Raw genomic sequence first — 27,124 nt, 5'->3', positions numbered from 1 at the left:
CATCACTTATTCTCCATGTATCCATCACTACCTGATTATCCTCATTTATTAAGTAAAAGGTGTATTAGTGATCACTCACTCCTTAAAAAGTATGTGCCTCCCTTAACCCTTTCCAATCCACTGTCTGACGTATAAAGACATTCTTATTGAAGGGTGTACAGCGCCGATGTCAGAAGACGTCCGGCAGGGTATTCTTACTGTATATTACTGGCCCCTCTGTTGTTGAGGGCCTCTCCAGCATGTCCCATACCACAGTACTGGCTCTTGCCAGCAGATGGCGTCATTGTATACTGGAAGAAAGAGAAAGCCCCCTAGGAAACCCTGAATCCAAAATTGGATTGCAAAGGGTTAAAAAAATCTTTGATATAATTACCAGGTCACGGTGTATGAAGCTGTTCTGCTCCAGAAAGTTCATGGCCTCGCACACGTCCTGACACATGCTGAGCAGAATGTCTGGATTAAACTGTCCATGTTTCTGACGGAGGTAATTCAGAAGGCAGCCGTGTTCCATGAACTCCGTCACTATGTAGATTGGTCTCTTTGCAGTGCAAACGCCGTACAGCTGGACTAGCTTGGGGTGAGCCAGCTTCCTTGAAGATAAGGCAATAAATATCATATTTGGTGCATTTTTGTCTGCTATAAATTACTTTGTCCGGTTTCACATCTGCGTTGGAAACTCCGGCCGAAGTTCCATCACACATCCGGCTCAAAATACCGGAAGGAAATAAGCTGAGCGGAAGGCGGATGGACCCCAGTATCGTCAATGGGGTCCGTCTGGTGCTATTCGGTTCTGTCTAGAGACGGAGCAGTTCAGCTGAGGGGATTCCCCTTTCTTACTCCCTGAATGGAGCAGGAAAGTGGAATCCCCAACGGAGATGTAAAACCACCCTTACATTAATGATAAACCAGAACATTATAAGTACAATGTTATTGTATACTTCGGATCTATAATAAAACGAGCACTCAGCACAAGTGATCAGTATGAAGACGGTTTTATGATTTAAGCTAATTTACTATTTAAGAAAGGCATAAGTTTGATTATGGAAAGGATACAGGATGCCATACAGCACATTACTGAAGTTGTGCATCTGTCATGGTCATAGAAATACATGGAGTTGTGCATTTTGATATTGGGTTGTGCAAAGTTTCCAGACCATTAGATCACATGACAATTGCATTTCAGTACAAATCGGTGGTAAATATTGGGCAACAGATTACTTTTTCTTAAGGAAAATAGTTGGAAAACAAAAACTTAATGGGGTATTCCAGTCTTTAAGTATTGATGACCTATCCTCAGGACCCTCCATAGTTTATGAGGGGTTGGGGGGGTAGCGAGGTCAGCGATGCAATGTTGATGGTGCTATCTGCTTCCAGTGCTGTTAGTACTGACAGCAGGCTTGGGGATCAGCTGATCAGTGGAGATCCAAAGTAGGATCAGTGGCAAAAAAAGACAACTCCTTTAAAGCTCATGGATGAGAAAAACATGGTGCCTGTTACAGGAGTGAAATGGTGTGATACTCCATCATGGAGTTCCATCAATCACATGCTGGTGGCTAATTCTAAGGGGGATTATAGACAGAATGATTATTGTTCAAAGAACTGTGTGTTTCAAGCTCGTTGTTCGCTTTATGCAGGCATAACAAATCATTGTTGACTCGTTGCATTCTTCCATTTAAACAGCGCTCGTGACTGAACGATACTGAAAGATTCTCGTTGAACGAGTCACCGATGGATCTGCCTGTCTGAACAGGGGGCACCTGTGATCACCACCTGAGCAAACATGTTTCCAGTGCAACGGTTTACCTCTTTCATTGAAGACCTGCATGGTGCTAGGTCATACAGATCTGACTTATGTCTCTACTCATTGAAGTAATCATACCAGGAGTACATACATCATAACTTTAGCTTCCTCGATGAAATCCTCTTCCAACATGGCGCCCTCACGAATGGCTTTGATGGCTACTTTGTACTGTGCTCGCCATTTCCCAAGTCGTACCACACCAAAGAGACCGCTCCCGAGCTCCTTCATGAATGTAAGATCAGCAGGATTTATCTCCCACTTACCTGAAAAAATATATATCAAGTGTAACTAGTATACACGTCAAATGTGCTGGTTACATAGCAATAATGTGATGCAGTGCTGGGCAAGTGAGATTTTTTTAGTAGTCCCTTGTTGAGAAACTTATAGTGACGTTTTACTCCCCTCTTATCTTACACCATACATTTACGGCCAGTGCCATAAACGTATCAGCAATGAGTATCAGCCTCGTGCAATAGGTGGGATTGAAGTTTATTTCATCAAAGGCTGTCTAAGCCTCTAGATTTCAGGGTCAATAGCAACCATGGCATGTAGGCGCTTAGATAGGGGAGAGGACTCTCTGTTTCAAATCATTAGAGACCCTGAAAAGTGATTGCAGGGTGCTGGTAAGTTTTCATTTCAGCCGGGACCTAATGAAGGCTCCTGTGTCTGCCATTTTTGTACTCCTATTACTTTGACAGTCATAATACACTGCAGGACATAAGTATTGTAGCATATTATACAAGTGATCAAATGATTGCATAACTAGTAATTGCAGGTCTGGCTAAAAAAAAACTAAATAAGATGTATAAACATTTTTTAAAAAGCACAACGTTTTGAAGTTAAAAATGATTTATAAATGTAAAAAATATATGGAACAACACAGTTTTCCTAAAACTGGAGCAGCCTGCTTAAAATGCATCATTTATCCCGTAGAGCAGATGCCAAAAAACAAATAAAAATCGATGCCAGAATTGCTTTTTCATCCCACAACCCAAAAAACAAAATAAAAAGTGATCTGGCCCCCAGAGTGAAACCAATAAAGAGTACAACTAAAGACAAGCGGTCATGTAGTTCCATTGACAAAAATATGATTTTTGGAATTTAGTGGGACAAAAATTTGTATTTTATTTGAAGTGTTTTACTGTATAAACGTACCAAAAGTTGTTTTTTTCTACATTCTAAATTTTGTTCCAAACGCGGATTTACAGCTTTTTTTAAATCTCTTCCAGAAAGAGTTTAATTAATAAGTTTTATGTAACCCTAATTACAATTTATCCAAAAAACAAAAGCGCCAAGTTAAGAAAAACAAAGAAATTATATATTTTGGAATGCAGAAATGCTGTGTTTGTAAGGCCTCATGTCCAAACTCAGGCACGCCGTGGATTCTTCATGTGGAATCCGTAGCGGGTCCCTCCTGCCCCGCGGACATGAGGCCAAAAAATAAGAATAAACTCACCTCTCCAGACGCTGCGGTTCTTCCTTCCTTCCCAGCCGGATCTTCTTTCTTCGGCCCGGCGGATGTGCTCGGCACACCGGCAGCGTGCCGTGCGCATGCGCCGGGCACATCCGCTGGGCCGAAGAAAGAAGATCCGGGCCGGGAAGGAAGGAAGAACCGCAGCGTCCAGAGAGGTGAGTTTTAATTACGGTACGGGTGTTCTGCGGATCCGGACGGCTTCCATAGGCTTCAGTAGAAGCCTGCGGGAGCCGTCCCCGCGGGACACCCGCACGAAAATGGAGCATGTCGCCTTTTTTTTCCCGCACGCAGATCCGCGCCTGCAGGGAAAAATGACATCTACAGGTATTTAACTACCTGCGGGTGTCCAATGCATCCCTATGGGGCGCGGATCCGCGTGCCGGAAAAACGCTACGGATTTTAAATATTAATTTACCCGTGGACATGAGGCCTAAGGGCTAAAAGAACTGTCTTAAAGGGCAAGTTAAAGGTGTACCTTCATTCAGTAGAGCGGTACCTACCGTAGCTGAATCCAGCCGTTATGGGTGCCATCTTATCTTTCTGACATACATGGTGACGTAATCTGGTGACTAAACCTGAGGACATCAGAAAACAGTATGAAAGGCCGAGCTTATGACTTCCAGAATAACGCAGACTTCTATTATCGGACCAGGGCAACATTCAGAGATTCTATAGATTGCATTTATTTTTACAGCATAATATTGGAATCATCAAGATCGCTAAATATCACATTTTACCGTCTCTCTATATTGTAATACCGAACACTTTGTGCCATTTACCTGCTGCGTTGTGCTTGTGATACTCAATCATTTCTGGGATAGAGCTGAAGATGTGCTTCTCTGCCAGGTAATACTGCTTGGGGAACGTCCCCGTCTCTTTAATGTGATAATGACGGATTGATGATGTACCGTCCCTGAAGAGAGATAGGTTATAGTATTACAGCTTTAGATATCGTATCCCTGGTTTATATGCTATAATTCTGCAATGGTTCAACCTGCGATATAGGTAGTATCAATGCAAACAACTTTATATGCAATGGGCTGTAATGATTCCTTTAGGACACTGGCTGGACTCGAACACTGCTAAGCTAAAGACTTCTAATTACACAATGGACTCGTCATCCACAGTTGCTCTACGAAGGTTATCATTCTGGACCATAATGTCAAAAAATAAAAAGAATAAATTGACAAAATTCTTAGCTCCATCTCTGAACTGAACTGGGACTGGAGTGGAGCTTCTACTGATGGAAATTATGAACACAACCAAATAAAATCTAACATGCCAGAGCAACTTTTCCACAGATATCTGACACTTGCTGGTGTCGCTCACAGTCACGAAAAAGCATCATATGCGAAAGGTTTAAATCAGCCTTTATGACCATCAGAAATCTCCAGTGTATGGCCATGTTAAGGTTCACCAAAAAGGTGCACCAAATGCTCAACTCCAGCACGTTGGACCACCTTTGGCCTTCAGAACAGAAGCAGTTCATCGCGGCATAGATTTCACAAGGTGTTGAAATCATTCTGCAGGAATATTGGCCCATACGGAGAGGAAGCCTCTTGTAGTTGCCGCAGACTAGATAGGGATACGGAGTGATTTTGAGCAGCTGGCAGGAAGGGTTCATCAATTCATGCTGCTTGCACCAAATTCTGTCCCTCCCATCAGCACGGTACAACAGAAAACTCGATCCAGGTGATCTTACTCCATGGTTTGGTGATCCAATTTTTGCACTGTTTTGCCCACTAGAGCCTCACCTTTGTGTTTCTCTTACACAGCAATGGCCATGGGACTGGTCATCTGTTGTTATAGGCCATCCAAGAAATAACAAGTTGTATATTCAGACAATACTTGGAGCACCAGTGTTGCATTCAGCTACAATTCGCTCGACTGTGCTGCACCTCTGTATCACACCATTCCCGGTACACTATCCACATCTCTGCATGAGAGAACCCCACAAGGTTGGCAGAGTATGACATCCAGTCCCCAGCTAGTCTGACAGGTCTTGTTGGAAGTCGCTCAGATCGCTGGATTTTCCCATTTTAATGAGGATTCACACTGAAACTGATCCACGAAAACTTATCACTTGATTTTATGCTCCACTCTGGACATTAGATCCATGACCTCAAACAGGAAAGCTGCAATTGTTAAAGGGCCAGTGTCTCTAATAAAGGGGCATTCAGTGTATATATTAAAGTATACTACTATAAGTCAACGGCAGGTGTATCTATAGGTATAGTATATATTTACATACATCGCACAGTATAGGACTGATTTAATCTGAAAACAAAGCAACTCCATCACTTTCATTTCTCAACATAAAATAAAACGGACCCATTGAAACAACTATGTAGCCTTTGCTACAAGTAATAGCAAATTTTGAGAGATTAAGTACAGGAAACATTTTTGTGAAAAGGGTTTCAGCGTTCCATCTTTTTCCGTCTGGCTTTGACTGAAGGTGACAGGAGGTCGTCATAATGATGCAAGGTCACCACCACTGGTCCAATATATACCTGAATTCTGGAAGATTTGGAGAACTCCCAAATTTCATTGAGTAGAATTGTCTAGAAGCACAATTACCTACCCTCCATATTTTGTATATAGTGACACTGTATACAAGCCGGCTTGACTGGAATTCCTAACAACGAAGCCACCTTCTTTATCCTGGAAAACAAGAAAGGTTATTAATCAGTTTTGCCATTTTTTTTAACTTTTGTAAACTTTATTGCTTGCTTCACATGTCTATGATGAAATGTTGTAAGGACATCTGCTCCAGAACCACACCGCCACAAGGTTAACAAGTTTTTCAGGCCTGGAAGAAAAGTACTTGCTTCATACAAGTTAAAGAGATCCTCAGATGTCAACACCTCTGAGCTTCACAAACTATGTTATGGGGCTCAAAGGTGGGGGAACGGGGAATCCGGGAAGCTGTGTTTCATAGCCACCAGATGCCCCGTTCCAGCGCCGAGTCCCTAAGAAGTTAGGTCCAGAGGTTACGTGTCCATATAAGCAAGTGACTGCTGTGGTCAACCACTGGCCTCAACAGTACTGGGACACGTCATTGGCCTCAGTGGTCACACACTAGGACATATATGACTGCTGGACCAGAAGTGAGCGGAGACCACGGGACACTCAAGTAGTATGTGAATGTTGCTTTATTACTTTTTAGTCTGTGCAATACTTTTCAACTAGATCTGCATCTCAAGCCCTCTGGTAGGGCTTAGTAGGTGAACGTAAAAAATACAATACACTGCAATATTGGAAAAAATATATATTTAAAAAAATAACAAAAAATACGTTTTTTTCCCACTTTCCCCACAAAACAACCTAAACAATAATAAAAAAAAACTATGGGTTCTTACAGCCCTTCACAGAATAGATGTAGCTAAAAGCTATATTTTATTAATTCAATTAAAACGATAGGGCTCAAGACTAGAGATGAGCGAGCGTACTCGGCCACGCCCCTTTTTCGCCCGAGTACCGAGATTTTCGAGTACTTCCGTACTCGGGCGAAAAGATTCGGGGGGCGCCGTGGGTGAGTGGGGGTTTGCAGCGGGGAGTGGGGGGGGGGGGAGGGAGAGAGAGAGGGCTCCCCCCTGTTCCCCGCTGCTACCCCCAGCTCCGCCACGCCTCCCTCTGCGCCGCCACGCCTCCCCCCGAATCTTTTTCTCCCGAGTACTGAAGTACTCGAAAATCGCGGTGCTCGATCGAGTAATTACTCGAAACGAGTAGGTTCGCTCATCTCTACTCAAGACACACACACAACAAATCGTCACATTACCATATTAATGGAGGTGTGGCGATAATTGGGAAAAGGGGATTCCTGGGATGTGGAATATCCCCTATAATGTGGGAGATATCATACCCCTACTTTTAATTTCCCAGAATTAGTTATACTAAAAAGACTTTAGAATGAATTTAATGAACACCCAAAGAAAGGGAGAATGCGTCTTCCTAGGGTGTTTTATCAGTCACAATTAGAGGATACGTATTTCGTGGTACAGATGATACGTGGTTCAAGGCGTTTCACTGTCGATATGACAGCTCATCAGGAACCATAGAAAAAAATTTTGGGGAATCAATTAACAATATAATGTGACCAGATAGTTTACAAATAGATATCTACCATCCCTCATTAATGAGAGGGGATGTAGCATAGCGGCTGTCTAAGTCAGGATAGTTTAGATAATAAAGATAGTTGTCCTGTTCCGGCGGAGATCATGTTGATAGCGATACCCCATAAATCTAATTTGAGTAATAATTCAATGCATGCATAAAAACTGCTATGCAAAAAGCACAGGGAGAGATAAAGTAGTTATCCAGAACTGAGCTCTAACTCCTAACAAAGAGGCGGCTATAGAGGTCCCCTATCTAAAGTCCAAGGTACAAGACGATACACAAAATAATAAAGATAGAGTCTAGACGTGTAACCTTGATGGTAGGTTACCAGCGTTGGAGTCTGCAGCCAGAGCCCTCCTTATATAGTGGTTCACATACTGCCCTCAGGGGTGGGTCCAATCAAGTGTAACCAAGGGGGTGTATACCATTTCAACTCATACGCCCTTATTCTGCATTACAACGATCCTACAATATAGTTACAGGAGGCCAGTCCGATGTTGACAGTGCCCAAAAAAGTTCAAACTATCTAAAGATGGTGAGCACCCAGTTTCATAATGAAAACTGGTAGCAATAAAAACTACTGCTCACGCAGCAAAAAAAAAAAGCCGTACACAGCTCTATCGACAGAAAGATAATAAGTTAGGAGACTCAGAATAGGACAACAAAAAGCAATTTAATAAAAATGTTTAGAATCTTTTAAAAGTAGTATAGGCTCGGTCATCCTTAAAAAGCGGCTCTATTAGAACCAATGCTTTCCAATGAAAGCGTTCACATGTACGTTTTTTTTTTAGAAGCGCTAAAGAATCGCACCTGGAAAAGATAGGACATGCGAGTGCAAATACACCCATTTACGTGATTTTTCTACACGCAATATGCAATTTTTTTTTAGCGCGGCTATTCATGCACAAAACAAACATTAAAACGCTTGTCTGACTGAGGCCTAAAGCATGAAAAAAAAATATAAAAACAGTAATGCCAAAACGGTACCGACCTATATGATAGATTTAACATGTCACAGAACACATTATGAGCACTGCAAAAGCAAGACCCTTCAAAAAATTGGTACAATTGTGTTTACCATTTCACCGCACTTAAGTTTTCTTTACAAGTTTACCACTAGAGTAAAACTTCTACTAGCATTGACATCTACTAAGGCCGTTTTTTTAGGCAAAATTTTCTCTCTAGTAACATTGGTTGCCTCTAATAACACCGGCGTGTGCCGTCCCATGTGACCTTGCTGCTGAACTCAGGTGATCTCCTGCTCGGCGTCTCCTCCTGCTGCTAATGTAACCCACCCTTCTCCATCATCGGTGATGGGTAATACACTAGTACACTACAGTAATGTACAATTATACTTCACTGCAACAGCACAGAGAACACAGTGGTAACGCTTAGGACAGATGATGTACTGTAGTACAGCAGATGTCACCTGCAGTCCTATGTAACACCACAGAGAACACAGTGATAACGCTGATGACAGATGATGTACTGTAGTACAGCAGATGTCACCTGCAGTCCTATGTAACACCACAGAGAACACAGCGATAACCCTGAGGACAGATGATGTAGTAGATGTGACCTGCAATCCTATGTAACACCACAGATAACACACAGTAACATGTTCAATATCATGTTAAATGTTCATTTATGCTTTACAGTAGTCTTTTATACTCATTTATTATTGTTATTGTTTTTGGTACTAAAGACCTTATTTATTCTCTATTAACCCCTTGAGTGGCTGGTTTCCTACCACCCTGTCAGACCCATCAGGGCAGGTTTTTTAAATAGTCTAATTATTTAATTCCAACTAATTTTGCAGTCGCGTTCCAAGAGCCATAACTTTTTCATTCTTCCATTAACACGACCATATGAGGGCTTCTTTTTTGCGGGACAAGTTGTACTTTTGATGGCATCATTTTTGGGGGTATATATAATGTATTGCATAACTTTTATAAAAAAAATTTGTAGGGAGATTGGGGGAAAAAAAAAAAGGAATTCTGCCATTTGTTTTTTGGATTTCATTTTTACGGCATTCAGCGTGTGGAATAAATAATGTGATAACATTATTCTCTGAGTCAGCACGATTTCGGCGATACCAAGTTTATACAGTTTTTTTATTTTTGTACATTTAAAACATTTTTTTTCTTAAAGGTTTGCTTTTGTGTCGCCACATTCCAAGAGCCGCATTAATGTTATTTTCCATTGCCAGAGCTCTAGAAGGCCTTGTTTTGTGCGGGATGAACTCTAGTCTTCATTTATCTAATTTTTTGGAACATGTAAAATTTTGATCGCTTTTTATTCCATTTTTTCTAGTGGCAAGATTAACAAAATCTGTAATTCTGGCATTTTTTTTTATTTTTATTTTTCACTGCATTCTCTGAGCAGTATAAATAATGTATTAAAGTCATTCTACAGGCCAGTACAAGTATGCCAATACCAAATTGTTATAGTTTTTTTCTTTTTCATGAATTTTTCACACTTAAAAAAAAAAAAAAAAAAAAGAAATAAAAGTTTACATCACCCTCCTTTTGCCATATCTAGAATAAAAAAATCTAAATCATAAAAGAAAAACACATATTTGGATTTTTACGGACGCAGCGATACCAATCTATCAAACTAGTGCATTATTTACCCCGCACGGTGAACGTAGTCCGAAAAAAAAAAATAAAGAGCGCCACAAATGCACTTTTTCAGTCACCCTGTCTCCCAGAAAAAATGCAATAAAAAGCCATCAAAAAGTCATATGTATTTCGAGCACTATCATAAACTACAGGACATCTTGCAAAAAATGAGCCCTTGCTCAAGTAAGTCGACGGAAAAATAAAAAAGTTATTGCGCGCAGAAGCTGCAGCACAAAATTTTTAAAAAATGCAGAAGATGCAGCAGAAAAAAGTACTACAGCAAAAAAAACTATACAAGTTTGGTATCGTAGTAATCATACTGACCCCTAGAATAAAATTATCATGCCGTTTTTGTTGCAGTTTGTGCGCCGTAGAAACAAAATGCACTGAAAGATGGAGGAATGTTTGTTTTTTTTCATTTTACTCCACTTAGAATTTTGTAAAAGTTTCTCAGTACATTATATGGTACTTTAAATAGAACCATTGAAAAATACAGCTCGTCCCGCAAAAAACAAGCCCTCATACAGCGACATCGAAAGGAGTTATGATTTATTAAACTGGGGGGGGGGGCAAGTGTTTTTGTTTTTTTAATAATTTTTTTACTTTCTTTTTTTTTTCTTTTTTTTTTTTTGTCCCTTTAGGGGACTTCCGCAGAGACCCATCAGGACCCCCTGATCACAATCCAGGGGTGTCCCATGGTGACAGCCCTTTACATGCTGCAGTCACAGACTGCAGCATTTAAAGGGTTAACACAGCAGAGATCAGAGGTTTTCTCTGATCTCTGCTGTAAGAGCTGCTGCCTGGCTGTCCTCTGACTCCCAAGCACCAGCTCTCCCTGCCACAGAGACCATTGGCCAACTTCTGACAAGATGATGGTCTCTATGGCAACCTGTAAACAAACCAGTGCAGGAGTTTGAATTCAGAAGCAGGAGATATCTTCCTTCTTCTGTTTTTCAGAGTCCTGCACTGGGTCTCTGTGGGACTGTGCAGGCAGAGCACAACGCCACAGCTTGTGACATTGTGCTCTGCAGCTCCCTTAGTGATACATAGCCCGGAAATCTTCCGGGCTATATCACTATCGGCAGTGTAGCTTGTCCCGGAAAATTTCCGGGCATGTCACTCAAGGGGTTAAATGTTTGGTGTGTTTTTTGGAATGTCTAGAACAAATTAATTGGATTTCCATTGATTCTAAAATAATTATCTCGAGTAGCAACGGTTTCAGGTAAAGCCGATTGCTTTCAGGCGGATTATTACCAACGTTTGTAGAAATTTTACTGTACATTAAACGGTGCGCTAAATGATACTAATAAAAAAAAACCTTTTTTTGCAAAACACAAACTATTACGGCTATGGTGACAGAAAAGTAAAAATATTTATGTCTCTTGAAAAGCGAGGATGTAAAAAACAAGAACCCGAAGAATGGCTGGGAATCATGTTATCAGAAAAGCACCTGTTGTAGAAATCACATTTTTATGTTAAACATATTCTTAAATATTTATAGTTGTTTCTTTTAAATTTTCAACGTCACAATCAAAAAATTTTTTTAAATCCCAATGCCCTGCAGTTTTCACACTGAGTTTTAACAATAGTCTGACACTTCCTGTTCTGTAGAGAAAACTTTTCAGTAATCATTTTATTTTCATCACGGGCAGGATTACAATGAAAGGTGATACCTTCAGATGCTTTCACTTTAACGTTTTGTTATGTTGTGACAGGGGTGAGTTATTTAAATTCTGAAGACTTTCCGAATGCCTTGTATATGTATGTATGTATGTATGTATATTTAATTAATTATATATCACAGGTTCCACCATTCACAATAGCAGATGGTCACAGCTCACCTCCTCCCCCTCTCTGCAAAATGACCCCTGTACAGGTCACAGAGCATGCCACAACACTCTCCTAAAGAAGTCAATGATTCAGCTCCTGTCCATTGTGTGAATGGCCCATGTGCTACTGTAAAGTATATGTCTAAATGCTGTTAAAATCAGCTCAGGCAAGATGGCCGCCCCCCATAATCATGTACAGTACAGTACAATGGACTATTTAAAAAAAAAAAAAAAAAAATCAGAAATGAGAAAGCAATTAGAAAAATTGGAAATGTTTCACTATCTGGTTTTATTAGTATAAAAATAAGTGATACATTCTCTTTATTAAGACTTACTTCCATTTTAAGAAGTTGTTCTGCTTTACTTCGGTTCATAGTTCTGCTGTACCATCTGAAAAAGACCAAAATACCAGTTATCCTTGTAGAATGGAAAAACGTCCTCTATTGAGTATGAGGGGCGCCATGTGCGGGACGGTCAGTGATGTACAGCAGGCGCTGGAATGATAAAAGGTTTAGAAGAAGATTTTGAATACATACTGATTTATCCTTATGGCCACTTATGGCAAAATAATATCCTGGACACTCCCTTTAAGAGGCCGATAGATGTATTCATACAACGGATTCACTCCAGTGATGCTAGCTGGCAGGTCTCACCAAGCAATACTTACGGATATCGGTCCAAGTTATCTTGTTTCTTCTCTGTCACATGGTTGCAAGGGATATAACCTTCCTGTCTGAATCAGCAGAAAAGGAAATCAGTTACGGGAAGAAATCTTCTACATAATCCCCATTTGCATAATTTCCAGCCGTTGAGAGAACGGGGAAAGGTAACATGGTGATCAGTCATATCCAACAAATGTGGTTTGTGCAGCTAAGAGCTCTTTTGCACTGCTGTAAACACATCTGTCGTGGAAGCATAGCCTTCACAATTTGTGATATGAATAGTATGAATGACTGAAGCAAGCCAACAGATGGCCGGAGTCCAACGTAGGATGGCGAGGAGGTGAGAACATACACACAGCTGCAGTGTCATTGGCGGGACCAGGGGGACAGAACCTGTGGCCCTCAATGCCATTTATTATGGCAGTGCTTCCCGACCAGGGCGATAAATGATGTAGCCATATGAAATCATTAACAAGGTTCTCTGGGACTTTATCCTCAGAGTAGTTAATGGGTAGGGATCCACCGCTTGGGATCCCTATTGATCAGCTGATTTTTAGCATCGCTGTCAGTGTGGACAGGTCCGAAAGCAAATAATGCTGTCTGTATTGCAGTAGCCAGATTTGGTAGTGCAGGAGAAGCTCCCTTTAAATTCAATAGGTGCTGCACCTGTAGTACCAAACTTGACCACTCCAATCTCGACAGCATTGTGTGCACCTACGGCAGGCCCAGAAATCAGCTGGTCAAAAGGGATCCTGAGTGAGGTAAACCTCTCTGATCAACTATTGAGGACCTATTGTCAGGAAAGGTCATCAATAGTAAAAGTCGGGAGAACTCCATGCGTGTAACGCAAAAAATTCATTCCTTCTGCACAACACAATGCAGGTCAGACAACAACCCTACAACAATTGTAACAGACGGAAGTTAATGGATGCAGACCCTATTGTAGACAGTTGGGATTGTAAGACTTGAGTTGCAGTGGCACCGACTACCACACAGCTGGAACAACCCATTATTGCTCTAGCATCCCCAGTCTGCACTTCTCACCAAGGCTGCAGTACATAGGGTTCAAGCACTGCGGTTTTTCTCTTATGATGCAAACCATGTGGCCTTATATGCACCTTGCTTAAAAGGCTAATTAACTTGATAATTCTTGGCTATTCAGATTCTCTCTATAGAAGACAGTTCGGCGCAGACAACACATTTTTGGTGTGGCTGCTTCATGCATATAACGCTTTTCTCTATGCTCGAAAAAAGCTGCATACCACAACTGCGCCAGTACTGCATGGTGTGAATGCAGCACAGTGACATCAGACAAGCGGTGCGATTCCTTACCCATACTTATTTCTTGCTTTCCACCAGTGTACATCCTTCTTTTCCAAAACCACATATTCTTCCATCGCAACCAAAGAAAGGTCATGTGGCTCCATCGGGTGGAAATCAAACAGAGCAATCACTATTTCCTCTTTGTTTTCATAGCTGTCCATCAGAAGAGAAACTGGAAGTTCTGGAAGTGGAGGACCTGGCTGGAAAAGAGAAGACATTAAGAGTATGATGGTGCAGCACAAAGAGTTAACAATATGGGCGGAAAAATCTGTATGGAGCTTCCGACGAAGATACATCCACCAGTAACAAAATAGGGCAGCACGTTGCACTACGTCATCCAGAAAGTGCCCGACAGCATAATGGAGGCTGGGTGGACCCCATTAGAGTCAGTGTGGTTTGTTCAGTACCGGTAGGTTAGGGTGGATCAGTTTGGGCTGGGATTCAGTTTTCCTGTTCCAATAACGGAGCAGGAGAACGAAAACCCATATAGAGCTCTTAACACTGGTGAAATTGCAGCCTTAGTCATCTGCATCAAATCAGGATATGCCATTAGGCTTTTACAAGCAGTCCATGGATCAGAGGGGCACAGTTTTTGCAAAAATATTTCAAAAATTACATTTATTCTAGTCCTGGAAATCCCTTTAATTTACATCATGGATGGACGAATACAACTATATCAAGCCAAAATACCAACTGGGCATACATGTATTACACTGGGCTTACACCAATGATTGGCATTCCGGTTTCCTGCTCCGTCAGGGCAAAAAGAAAAAGGATCACTGGATCTATCCGATGATGGAAACAAATGGCGCCAGATGGACCACACTGACTATAGCACGTTATGTCCGGCTTCCTACCTCCCCTTTAGCATTTTCCAGACGAGAATGCAGCATACTGTGCTCTTTTATTAGGATTTTAGGCCAGATCTGCACTGCAGTCTCCCAAGGAAGCCTGTGACATAGATGTTAACCTAGCCTTATTTTAAAAATGGGTTGTACCAAAATTGATAGGATAGGTGATAAAAGTCTGATCATAGGGGTCTAATCGGTGAAATGGCCACAGATCCAGGGAATGCATGTGCGGTGTCACTCCATTCATGTTCAGCTACTGCCATTAGCCCCAATGAAGTGAATGGACCAGCAGCACGCATACTCAACCACCACTCCAATGTCCTACTCACTGTGAGCGTTATAATGCGTCCACAGTGAAGAGGAGAGGGGGATGCTAGACACCTTGTACCCAGGACCTGGGAAGGTCTCAGTGCCGAGACCTTTAACTACCTACGGTATTCTGTGGATAGGTGACAAAAGTCAATTTTGGTACAACCTCTTGACATTTACTTATATCATTAGAAAAAAATGACATTTCTTCTTGGAATATTGCAGTTTTCACACTGACCACTAGGATAGACCAATCAGCTGACACTTCCCTTTTTTCTGATGCTCACTTGTCAGCTTTGCTGTATAGACTCGGACAGAGATGCAAGAGTGCAGGTGATTTAATTAAAGCTCTATTGTAGTGCTTGAGGCTTGGATAACAGAAGTCAGTAACATTATAGGCAATGTGAAATTTTGAACTGTTATTATATACTAATTAATTGATTTTATTAATATGTATTGTCTTCATCATTGCAGTTAGATTAAGACTATGTTCACATCTGCCTTCTTTTATGTGTTCTCTTACCTCAGGAGGTATAGGGGGTGGAGGTTTCCTTGGGACTAGATGAAGAAAAACAGATAGGTGTAATTATTATAAACCTGTAACATTATATAATATATACATATATTAGTGAACATTAATACCACCAAAGTAATTGCTCTAACAGTACTTTGGTCTGAGACAGTGGCAGAACATGGCCTTAACAACAAGTCATTTCAGGTTCCATAAGGGACTCCTCTGATAATTTTTCATTTTTGTTCCCCTGGTGATCCCAACAGTAAATAATTGCTGACCATGAGGCCTTAGTCAGACAGGCGTTTTTTGCCGCGATTTGCGCATGCATCCGGCGATTTTATAAAACGATTGCTTTGCAATGGTATCGGACACATGAGAGCTTTTTATGCGCTCGTCCGATAAATTATAGAACAGAAATCGCAGATCGCACCTATCTGCGATTCCTGTTCTCTTCTCTATATGCGCTCAATGGGGCCGGGGGCTGCAGCACCGACCACATTGAGAACATATAGAAGACAAATCATTCTTCTCTGCCACAGCTGTAACAGCTGTGGCAGAGAAGAACGATGTTTGCCCATTGAATTCAATGGAGCTTCACCTGCAGTACCAACCTGGGCCACTGCGCTATGGTCAGTGCTTTCTGCTTCCTGTAATGAACTAGTGACAGCGGCTCTTGGAATAAGCTGATCGGCTGCGATCACAAGCAGTGGGTCCCTGCTAATCATCTATTGATGATCTTTCAGTCAGCAACAGAAAGCTAAAAATGTTCTAGAATAAAGTCTGAAGAGGGGAAAATTGGTGATAAATGCAGGATACATTCACATAATGGCCAGATAAAGTGTTATTTCTCATGTACAAATAGTAGCTTATTCTTAAGGCCTCATGTCCAGGGGTGGATTTGATTTGTGGAATCTGCGATCGTCACCCGCAAGGAAGATCCACAGTTCAAGCTGCCCATAGAAAAGCATGGAGCGTCCGCTTCGATGCAGACATGTGGATTTGATTTGTGGATACTGAGTGCGGAAAAGAAATCGCAGCATTCCGCGCAATTAGGCTCCATTGATCTCTATGGAAGCGAGCGATCCGCAATGCATCCACAATTCAATTGTGTATGCATTGCGGATTTTTAGGCAGATACCTCTCTGGTTGCTTGGAGAACAAGCAAGGAGGTGGGGAGGAGGGGGAAGGCAGCCACTTTGGGCCTAAAAGTCATATGCGGATATGCTTTTAGGAAATAAAAAAAATGTGTTTCTACTTACACTCATCAAAAAGATTATATTCTTCACATCCGGGGGCCAACTTATCTGTTTGCCTGCAGCACTGATACACACCATCTGCCCAAAACTGAGGATGGTACTTGGACACGGCAAGATTGTTATACTTTATTTCTAGAAAGGAACCAAGACCGATGTTATAAACAGGACTGCTACCAAACGTCTAGAGACAAAAGAATCATCTAATCAGTCTTAAATGGAGCAGATTTTCTCCACAACCACATTGTCCTCCATCAACGGAATCTGTAAAAACCCCAAATCGTTATTCGTCACGTTAAAAACATAGAGTGTACCTCTCCAAGCTTACGTAGCCCATTTACACACTTTGAAGGAAGTTTTTACTCATAGCTTACATATGCTAAATCACTAGACTTTAGGCTACACAAACAAATATCATTAGAGTAACACTGGGCCAGGGTTGCAGTTTGCTTTTTCCTGTGCAAGCAGTTTTCCAAAACCAATGCAATGTGCCGCAAACCTGCGGATGTTTTTGCAACGCATCACACAAATTGTATGTGCGGGGGCAGCCTAATGGTGGCCAAATAATGTGAAATGTGATGTACGTGAAGCTAAACACTCTTGTGTAAGAAAGACTAAAATAATATCAAGCCGATACCTTATTGGGTAACCAGAACAATTACAGTGTGGTTACAGCTTTCGACACTACTTGGGTCCCTTCATCAGGCTGGTATGACTTAACCCTATAATGCATGCTGTAGAATTTTTTGGATACATATGATTCAAAGTGCAAGGTGGACACTATGAAATAGACAAATCATGCATTGTAGGGTTAATATATCTGAAGAAACACACACACGTAAATACACATATATACATACACATACATACATACTGTGAGACAGTGACTGGCAAAGTGGTGGAGGGCAGATATGTTTCTCCTAGGATGCTTTCCTATATGGCGTTAGGGAGTACTTGGGCAGATACGTGTCCCTGAGCAGCCTGGGCTCGGTGGAGGAAGCCAGCATTTGGATGTCAGTAACACTAAGTTACTGACACGTTGTAGTCTAATGTAGTGGCTCCAAGCCGCATAGTCTGGGCCGGCTTTTCCTGGAGTGGTCAAAACGAAGGGTGGGATGGCCACTCCCACGTACCAGGTGAGGCTGGTATCAGGCCTTATAAAAAGCTGGGTTTGCAGGTCTGGGAGAGAGGGTGGTGAGACCTCTGCAGGTCTGGGGACCAGACTGGCTGTGCGCAGCAAGCTGTGTTTTTTGCAGTGAGTAGTCAGCACCGATCTGTGTATAGTAAGTGCCCAGACGAGCAGGTGTTAATTTATGTTGGCCTGGAATTACGGCCTGTTTTGCTTTATGTTTGCTGAAATAAACCCTGTCGAAGCCTGGACTACGAACTTTATTCCTTGTGTCACTGTCTATGGCTCTGGATGCCCAGGCTGCTACCTTATCCTGACGCTAATCCCTCACAATATATATATATATATATTACCTACACATACAAAAGAAAGAGCAGAGACATCATTGCGTGATTAATTTAAATGTAAAAATGCACATCATTCACACTGTCTGTTATTTTGCATATCTAAGGGCAAAAACACATGGGGCTTGTTAAAGGGAAAGGGACTTGTTATTTGTATACCACCAACTTATTCCGCAGCGCTTTCAGGCAATTTATTTATTCCCCCCCCCCCCCCCCCATACTGCTGCCTTTTTAACACTGTGCACCACACAAGGCCACATGGGTGCATGCATTAATATGCTCGCCGGTACAGAACGTATTAGAAAAGGAAACCCAGGTTCATGCACTAACTATTCAAACTCCACACTATAGCATACAAGTTTGAAAAAAAAAAAAGCAGATAAGTCCTGCCCTAACTTTTTCACAGGAAAACAAGGTGTGAGAAATATAGGGCAATACCTATCTTTTATTGCATGTAATATTAATACACAGAAATGAAACCATTGAAAGCAATGCTTTTGTTTTTACTAGTTATGCGACCACATAACAGGACTAAAACACGCCCATCTGTTTAAGCACTAATACACAGGAGCAGATGCATGTGAATTAATCACTCCATGTCTCTGCTCTTTCTTTTAATTCTTTTTATTATAATAATATATTAATTATACACACACACTCATATGAGGGCGAGTCAAAAATGATCAGCACCCTGGCTGTAGAATTTTTTTTCTTCGCAAGCTTTCATAAAAGAAAGATACAATATTTTTCAAAATAATCTCTCTGCTTTTCAACACACTTTGTCCATCTGTCAACAATAGAGATTACTCGATCGAGCATTGTCCTTAGCGAGTACCTGCCCGCTCGGGAGCAAAGATTCGGCTGCTGGCGGCAGGCGGGGAGCCGCGGGGGAGAGCGGCGAGGAACGGAGATCTCTCTCTCCCTCTCCCCCCCCCCCCCACTCCCCCCTGCTGACTGCCGCAACTCACCTGTCACCCGCGCCGGCAGCTGAACCTTTTCTCCCGAGCGGGGAGATACTCGCTAAGGACAATGCTCGATCAAGCAATTGTCCTTAGCGAGTATACTCGCTCATCTCTAGTCAACAAGCTTTCATGGTCACTCATTAAAAAATATTTTAGTCTGAGCTGCAAAACATGAATGCACCGCCGTCTTCACCTCTTCTTCAGACGTGCATCTTTGTCCTCTCGGGGCTTCTTTCAGGGGACCAAACAGGTGACCATCTGATAGGGCAAAATCAGGTCTATAGGGGGGAATGCTTTAACAGATGTTTTGAGGTGGGTGTCGACAGTATCGGCAGCAGTGTGCGGACGAGGACTGTCATGGACCAACACAACATCCTTGGATAACAGGCCTGCGTTTCATTTGAATTTTAGGTCTTTAGTTAGCATCTCACTGTAGCGAACACTGTTGATTGCTGAACCTTTTTCCTGATAATATTCCAGTGTGGCCATTGAGAATCCCAATTCCTGTCTCCTTCTTCATGGCTGACACTTGTACAATCTTCCTTAAACATTTTTATCTATTCATACATACTTCTTTGTAACAAAACCCCTTCTCCATACTGTGCACAAAGTCTTCTATAAATATCGGCACCAGGCACATCCTCAAACCACAAGAAAAAAAAAATCACTGCATGCTGCTCTTCCTTTTTGCAAATTCCAACTAATGTATATATGTAATGTATTATACACACACGCATGTATGCACTTCTTCACATACAAGTCTTACCAGCCTGAAGCCTGACAAAAGGCCTAAACAGCCACAAAAGCTTGAAAATATATTATTTCTGGTTAGCCAATAAATTTATCACGTCTGGAACAGAGCGCCTATGCATATACTCTATGGAAGTAGAGAAGCTGCTGCAGATAGTCAGGGATTTTAGAGACTATGAAACAAATGTAATAGAGGATCAAGCTTTAAAGTCAGGTCTTTAACATGATTTCTATTGCTGGAATGGTTATTAGACTCAGGGCTTGTTCACATTTCATTTCTGGCTCCATCCCAGGGTTCCCATCTGGGGTGCCGAAAGCAGCATCCAGACAAAAACCTGGATAGAACCATTGACTTTCATTACTCAAATGGAGACCAATAAGGTTGCTGTTTAAGCAGTTTTCCATCTCTCTTCAGCTTTGTGTTGGACAGGTAGTAAATAAGCCATCAACTAGGTCTTCCTCAGGAACCACATCCACTTTCATCATCGCTTGCCAAATTCGGTGAACGAGGAGAAATGTCACAAATGTCATTCATCATCATGTGACATTTTAGCTGTGCCAAAACCTGGCACAGACTGCTTAAAAATGTGGGCCCATGTGCTAAAATACAACACATAACCCAAGAAATAAAACTAAGTACTTAACACCCATTGGAATAACACCAGCTAATTTATAAGAAAATCTCCAACAATAGAGACAATGCTATAAACTTCACCTCTTTTTAGACTCTTCACCCATTGGGACCGGCTATAAGCAGTAGGTGCAAAGATGTACAAAGTGTTTGTATCATAGACAACCTGTGAAATGGAGGAAGAAAATATGATAATCGAATACAAATACCAAACCAACACTAAGGCAAATTACAGGAAGATAGCAGTTGCTATACTTTCAGATTTACTATTAACCCTTTCCAATCCAATTTGTATCCTGTTTGTCCTAAGGGGCTTATTCTTTTTCTGCCATTATACAACGGCGCTATATGCTGGCTAAAGCCAGTACTGCATGAGGTGACACGTTGGATAGGCTCCGACAGCAGAGAGGCTGGCAATATACAGTAAGAGAACCCCGACGGACGTCTTCCAACATCAGAGCTGTACAGCCTTAAATCATAATGTCTTCAGACGTCAGACAGTGGATTGGAAAGGGTTAAAATAGTACAGTATATTTTTGGAAACATTAATTCTTTTTTATTATCTTAAAAAGGGGTGTTCCAGGAGTTTTTTTGAATTGATGACTTAGTCATCAATATCAGATTGCTGCGGGTCTAACTCCTAGTATTTCGTCAATCAACTGTTTGCAGAAGCCGCCGTGCATTTGAACTAGTACAGCGCTGTACATTGTGCAGTGGCCCAGAATGGTACTGCAAGCTCAGTCTCATTTGACAGTTTACAATGCAGCCATTAACAATGAAACGGCTTTTAACTATGGTCAATATGAAATCAACAATAATCTGTTTAACGGCATCATGGACACAACATGCGATTCTAGCCTTAAAAAATAAAAATTTAACAGCTCAGGAATGCATAAGATAAAGACAAACCAATGGCACTGCGCCATAGGCACCCAGTCTAGAACCTTGGTGCCCTCTGCTCAGAACCCACAAGAAGCCAGTGGCGTGCCATTCACTGCGCACATGACCGTTCAGTCAATCACAGACTTCAGTGGCGATTCTACCATAGCTGCTGAAGCTGCTAATTGGGTAAGTGGTCACATGCACAATGTATGTGATTCCTGGTTCCGAAGACACTGGACTGGGTGCCGCTGCAGCAGGTGATTACGTGGTTTTTCTTTATTTTATACATTTCTGAGCAAATTAAAAATTTTTATTACGTCCAAAAAACTCCTTTAAACTATGAAGCAGGTTTCAGTGGTGATGTGTCCCCCTGTTGGCAAAGTTCAACTAAGAAGACCATTTAGACAGTCACAAATCGCACTGGCCCTTGGGCTGAGTTTCCACGCTGCAATGATTGCATGATTCCAAAACCTCACCCAGCCAATGGCAGCATGACTTTGCTGGCATTAGCGGCAGGACCATGTGGCCATTAGCTGCCAGAGGTGTGGAAACCCAGGCAATCTTTGGCTGCAGCAATTTAACTGACCCAATGAAGGATTACTAGGGCATCTCATTTCAGGAGGATTGTTGATCCAGGGATTATTCTGATTGCCAGATTGGAGTCTGAAAGGAATTTTTTTCCTCAAATGGGGAAAATTGTCTTCTATTTCATTTTGCCTTCCTCTGGATCAACATTGGGGGGAGTGGGGGGGGGGGGTTAATGGGCTGAACTGACTGGATGTGTGTCTTTTTGGTTTAACATACTATGTTATGTACGTTTCACACATGGTGGAAAATTTACCACATACAAATCCTGACTAAAATCTGCATGTCTAACAGATGGATTTCGATGTGTATTTGCCACAGAATTGGTGCACATTTCACCCCTTGAAAATCCAAAGCAATGCTGTGGCAAATCATGTCAAATTCCACATGTAAAGGCCCATTTAGACACAACGATTATTGTTCGAAATTCACTCAAAATCCATCTTTTGATCAATAATTGCTGCGTCTAAATGTGTGCGCATCAAGCACTATTCGTTCAACGCTAATTTAAGCCAGCTTGAAGTCAGCGATGTGTCTTATCAGACCGCACGCTGAGGTCTCAGTGGAACAGAGCTGATAGTGTTCTTTCAGCTGCAGTCCCGCTCGAGAGCAAAGCAGCTGAATGCAGATAACAGATCTCCAGCTGTTATCTGCATTCAGCAAAAGGCTTCATTTGCACGTTAATAATCTATTAAGTAGCTACTTAAGACTTTATGCAAAATGATCGCTCAAAACGGGCACTCAAACTATCGTTTGAGCGAATTTTGAGCGATCATGGTTACCTCTAAATGGGCCTTAAGACATACAGATTTTGATGCGGATTAGTCTTTGATGGGGTTTTCCGCCATGTGTAAAAGCACCCTCACACTTAGATTATATATCGTACATTTTTCTCCCATTACTTGCCTACACATAATGCTGCACTCTTTATACACAATGCAACATTGTTTTATAGTTAATATTTTTTATTTTGTGTGGCTTGTCCACCTGCACTAAAATCCTTTGTTTAAGACGTAAGAACGAGTGCCTTGGCAGTACTGCGAAACAATTAAACAGGCAAACAACAAGGCAGCACATACCTAGCAGGCACATAATAGGTCAACACATACCTGAAATGCATATTTATTTTGGCAAGGAACCTGGTCTATTTCGCTCTTTACAACTTCAACGCACTTTATTTTTGTAATGTCAACTGATCCTTTTTTGTTCCTCTTCTGCAAAAAGGAAAAGCAAAAATATCGTAAAAGTTGATAATCAAACCATTCAAAACACAATAGGACCCATTTACTCAACCCAGTGCGTCATACGCCGGTCTAAGCAATCAATGCACTGGGCTAAATGCAACAAATGTACTGGGAGTAGAGATGAGCGATCATACTTCATACTCGCTTAGGCAAACTACTCGAGCGAGTAGTGCCTTATGTGAGTACCTGCTCGCTCGTCTCTAAAGATTCGGGTGCCGGCATGGGAAAGGGGGGAGGAACGGGGGAGGGGGGTTGGGAGATCTCTCGCTCACTCTCTCCCCCCTGCTCCTCCCTGCTCACTCCCGCAACTCACCGCTCTCCCTCGCCGGCACCCGAATCTCGCTAAGCACAATGCTCGCTCGAGTAGTATTTAAATAGTGTCCAGGCAGCTATACATGTAAAAAAGTTAAACCTTTTTGAACAAAAATTAATATAAGACACTGTCTTATTTTTGGGGAAACACGGTATCAACAACTCATAGAATAGGTGAAAAAATTCTGATCGGTGCGATCTGCTGTCCACCAATCTCAAGAATGGGGGTCTCGTGCCTCCCTTCTTCACTGTGGGCTTACTCCACTCCCCACAATGTGGAGATTAAATGGACCGGTAGTTGTGCATGGACAGCGCCACTCGAATCATCTTCAATGGGACAGCCAGAGATAGCGGAGTATCTATACTCAGCTATTTCCATCATAAAAATAAATAAAGCAGTGTCGCACATGCACAAGTGCCGCTCTATTGAATTTGCTAGTCACTGCAGGTGAGTGCAGTAACGAGAAGAGGATATAGGACCTCTGTTCTTGGGATCGATGTGATATTAGTGGTGAGACTCCCACCAATTAGGTGATCAAAAGGAGAGAAAAAAAAAGAAGATTTTGAAAGAACCTCCTAAAGTCAGTGGACCACTGCAAAGTAAAGAAAAAAAACAGCAAGGAGCTTTGTGTACCTTCCAATTAGAGGACTACATGTCTGTAGTATGATGAACTACTACATGACTACATTTGTTTGGCCCTATAGTCAAACAAAACTATTATTAATTAAAGTAGGTTGTCAGGTCCCTGAATATGTATATTAAAGGGTTCTTTTACATGGGCGGATTTGTAGCCCAAAGTACAATTCGCCAATCCAAAAAAGTAGCTCAATTGGCGCCACTTTAGATTTCTTTACAGGGCCCAAGAATCATTGGTATAACAAGGAACTATCAGAAGAATCGTTTGTCTCCATAGAGCTGTCATTGGTCGGCTGTCCAACCCTGCATTCACACTTGGGAATATGTAGAGCCGACCAATGAGCATTTTTATGCTTGCCAAAAAGCAAAAATCAGCCAATCAATGAGAGCTCCCATCTAGGTGAATATTCGTGACGGATCGGGCCTTTCAATAAAGAGTCTGACCACAGTAGCAGATTGTACCTCTGTACAGCAACGCCAACCGGTATAATGTAATGCAAAACTGTTCACCAAGAATTAGGACACCAACAGATGTTGAGTTACAGTTTAGAGCTATGGTGGATATCAAAATTATTCAAACCCCACTGCAAAATGCAAATTTGATTTGCCAAATTGACAAACTGCAAAAAAAAAACTAACAAGAAGAATCGGCAAATAGCTTACAACTAATGTAACAAGTGGTTTCTGCAAATGCAACACAAAATGCCACTTTAATGATCCTGCAGTCTCCCGGCTCGTTCAGGTCTGTGCCAGAGAAGCTGCACACAACCCTCACATTTGACCCATGAGCCCAGACAGAATTGCCAGCCACAAATTTTTTTGCAACAAGCAGGCTGTTACATGTGCATATCACCCAATTACCAGGAAGTGTAACTAAACGTTTCATACATCTGAAGCCTCGAGCAGATTGTATACTTTGTTTATACTTTAGTTCCCTTTTTAAAAAAGGCTTTTTGTATGAGTGCATGACATCTGTTCATCATTTTCACGAGCTGTGGTTAATTTCCAAGTTTTGTATCATTTCCTTATCTTGTATGCCCGATGTCAGCATGTTATTGCATGCTAGATGCTCATAAATAGGATACAGCTAAAGAAAATATAGTCAAAATCGAAACGGCACCATATAGAATGTTAGCAGCAATTGGAGCTACGACTCACTGTGAAAGTAATCATGCTCAGAGTGTTAATGGAGAAGCGACCAAGATACAGTCAGGCAGATTTACTATTCTTATCGCGCCAGTATTCTGGCATTAGTTGCGCCAAGATTTTGGCACAAATCATTTTAAAACTAATTTATTATAGATGTTTGCACAAAAGTCTAGAAAAGGAGGACCAAACTTGTAGAGTTATAAAATGCACCAGTTTAGTATCAGTGTGCACCAAGAAATTGAGATACTACCAGTATAAACTAGGAAACTTCACCACCACAGCTCCCCTGACTCATCTGCTATTGGGGCTGCAGTCTGATGCCACCATTCTGCACACAGTGCTCTACGGTCTCCACCCATAGGGCGCATGCATGCTTCAGTCCCTGTTCTCAAAGATCCAGTGCACATGCCTAAAAAATGTCCCCCACCAATCCACATCCATGTCTAGCTATATTAGGCATCCTCCCTATATAGAGGATATCTAAGCAATTGGTTCCACGAATCACTGTGGCAAAGCCCCCATTTGTTGGCATATTCTAGTTCGGTCCTTTGTCTGTGTTCCTGACTATTCTGTCTTCTGTTTTTCCTGACCTTGGCTCCGCATTCTTGACTTCATTATTGCTGCCTGCCCTGATCATCTGCCTGGACCATGTCACTGCATCTGTTCTGTCAGTCCTGGCCATAGACATTCCTTTGTAGAAGAACCTGTTCACACCATTAGGTACCATGCCTCAGGCTTGTGCAGCATCAGCAGCCACACTACCGGGACTCACTGTGTGACCAAGGCTTGGGGACCGAGCAGTAAAGACTAAATCCTGCTTGGAGTGTTCAAGGGTTAAAACTGGCATTCCCCAAGTACTGCCTGCTCAGAAAGCCCAAAGTCAAATCGATGCGTGGAAAGACTGATCCACAGCCACCTGCCTAAAAAAACGGAGTAAACCATGCGCCAAAATTGCACCAAATATATCAATCGGCATGCAACACAGTGATAGATTTGGTGCATATCTCGACTGTTCTACTAACTTTACACTGTCCGTATATTAGAAAGTCTTCAAGTGGTAGTACCAGCATGCACAACACCTTTCAAAATGTGAGGTACCATGCAAAGAGCTTAATGTCTGGGGCCCCTCTCTCAGCACCCCAGTCAAACAGCTGATATTGCCTATGCAGGCACCGGCAGCAAGATACAGTATCACAGAACAGCTATTCACATTAATGGCTGTTCTATAATAGAGGGATGGCACATAGAGATGAGCGAGTATACTCTCTAAAGCACATTACTCGAGCGAGTAGTGCCTTAGCCGAGTATCTCCCCGCTCGTCTCTAAAGATTCGGGGACTGGCACGGGTGACAGGTGAGTTGCAGTGGGGAGCGGGGGGGGGGGGGGGGAAGAGGGAGAGAGAGATCTCCCCTCCGTTCCTCCCCGCCGCTCCCCGCCCCCCGAATCTTTAGAGACGAGCGAGTATACTCGCTCATCTCTAATGGCACATGGTCTGCCAAGACGGGAGCCATTCTTACAGTGCAGTTCTCCAATCCAACCATAGTGCAGTCTCGAATAGGGGACCCCTCTCTATGATGTTCATATGCCCTAATAGGGAGTATGAGCAGCAGATGCCATCTTGACACAACCCCTTTAGTACATATGGCCCAGTTTTTCTTACCCGGCAATATCTTAAATGATTATTTCCATCCAGAACATGAACAACCATTCCATAGGAGAGCTAATAAATGTTGGTTTGTTTGAGGA

At 42.0% G+C, this 27,124-nt stretch overlaps 1 protein-coding gene across 1 annotated transcript in view; it reads right to left on the bottom strand.

Moving 5' to 3' along the window:
• Positions 1 to 27,124, bottom strand: part of TEC (tec protein tyrosine kinase) — a 79,956-nt gene that overhangs the window by 24,243 nt on the left and 28,589 nt on the right. The window contains exons 3-14 of the mRNA XM_066573108.1: positions 23,146 to 23,250; positions 20,654 to 20,735; positions 16,760 to 16,888; positions 15,510 to 15,544; positions 13,836 to 14,026; positions 12,509 to 12,574; positions 12,177 to 12,231; positions 5,857 to 5,936; positions 4,055 to 4,188; positions 3,776 to 3,850; positions 1,893 to 2,064; positions 374 to 590 (exon numbers count right to left, since the gene is read on the bottom strand). Coding sequence (XP_066429205.1) covers positions 374 to 590; positions 1,893 to 2,064; positions 3,776 to 3,850; positions 4,055 to 4,188; positions 5,857 to 5,936; positions 12,177 to 12,231; positions 12,509 to 12,574; positions 13,836 to 14,026; positions 15,510 to 15,544; positions 16,760 to 16,888; positions 20,654 to 20,735; positions 23,146 to 23,250 — 1,341 coding nt within the window. The remainder of the gene's footprint in view (positions 1 to 373; positions 591 to 1,892; positions 2,065 to 3,775; positions 3,851 to 4,054; positions 4,189 to 5,856; positions 5,937 to 12,176; positions 12,232 to 12,508; positions 12,575 to 13,835; positions 14,027 to 15,509; positions 15,545 to 16,759; positions 16,889 to 20,653; positions 20,736 to 23,145; positions 23,251 to 27,124) is intronic.

Source organism: Eleutherodactylus coqui, chromosome 7 (genome assembly GCF_035609145.1).
Source record: "Eleutherodactylus coqui strain aEleCoq1 chromosome 7, aEleCoq1.hap1, whole genome shotgun sequence".
Taxonomy (NCBI): Eukaryota; Metazoa; Chordata; class Amphibia; order Anura; family Eleutherodactylidae; genus Eleutherodactylus; species Eleutherodactylus coqui.
The sequence above is the reverse complement of the archived record's forward strand: the minus strand, read 5'-3'. Positions and strand labels throughout refer to the sequence as shown.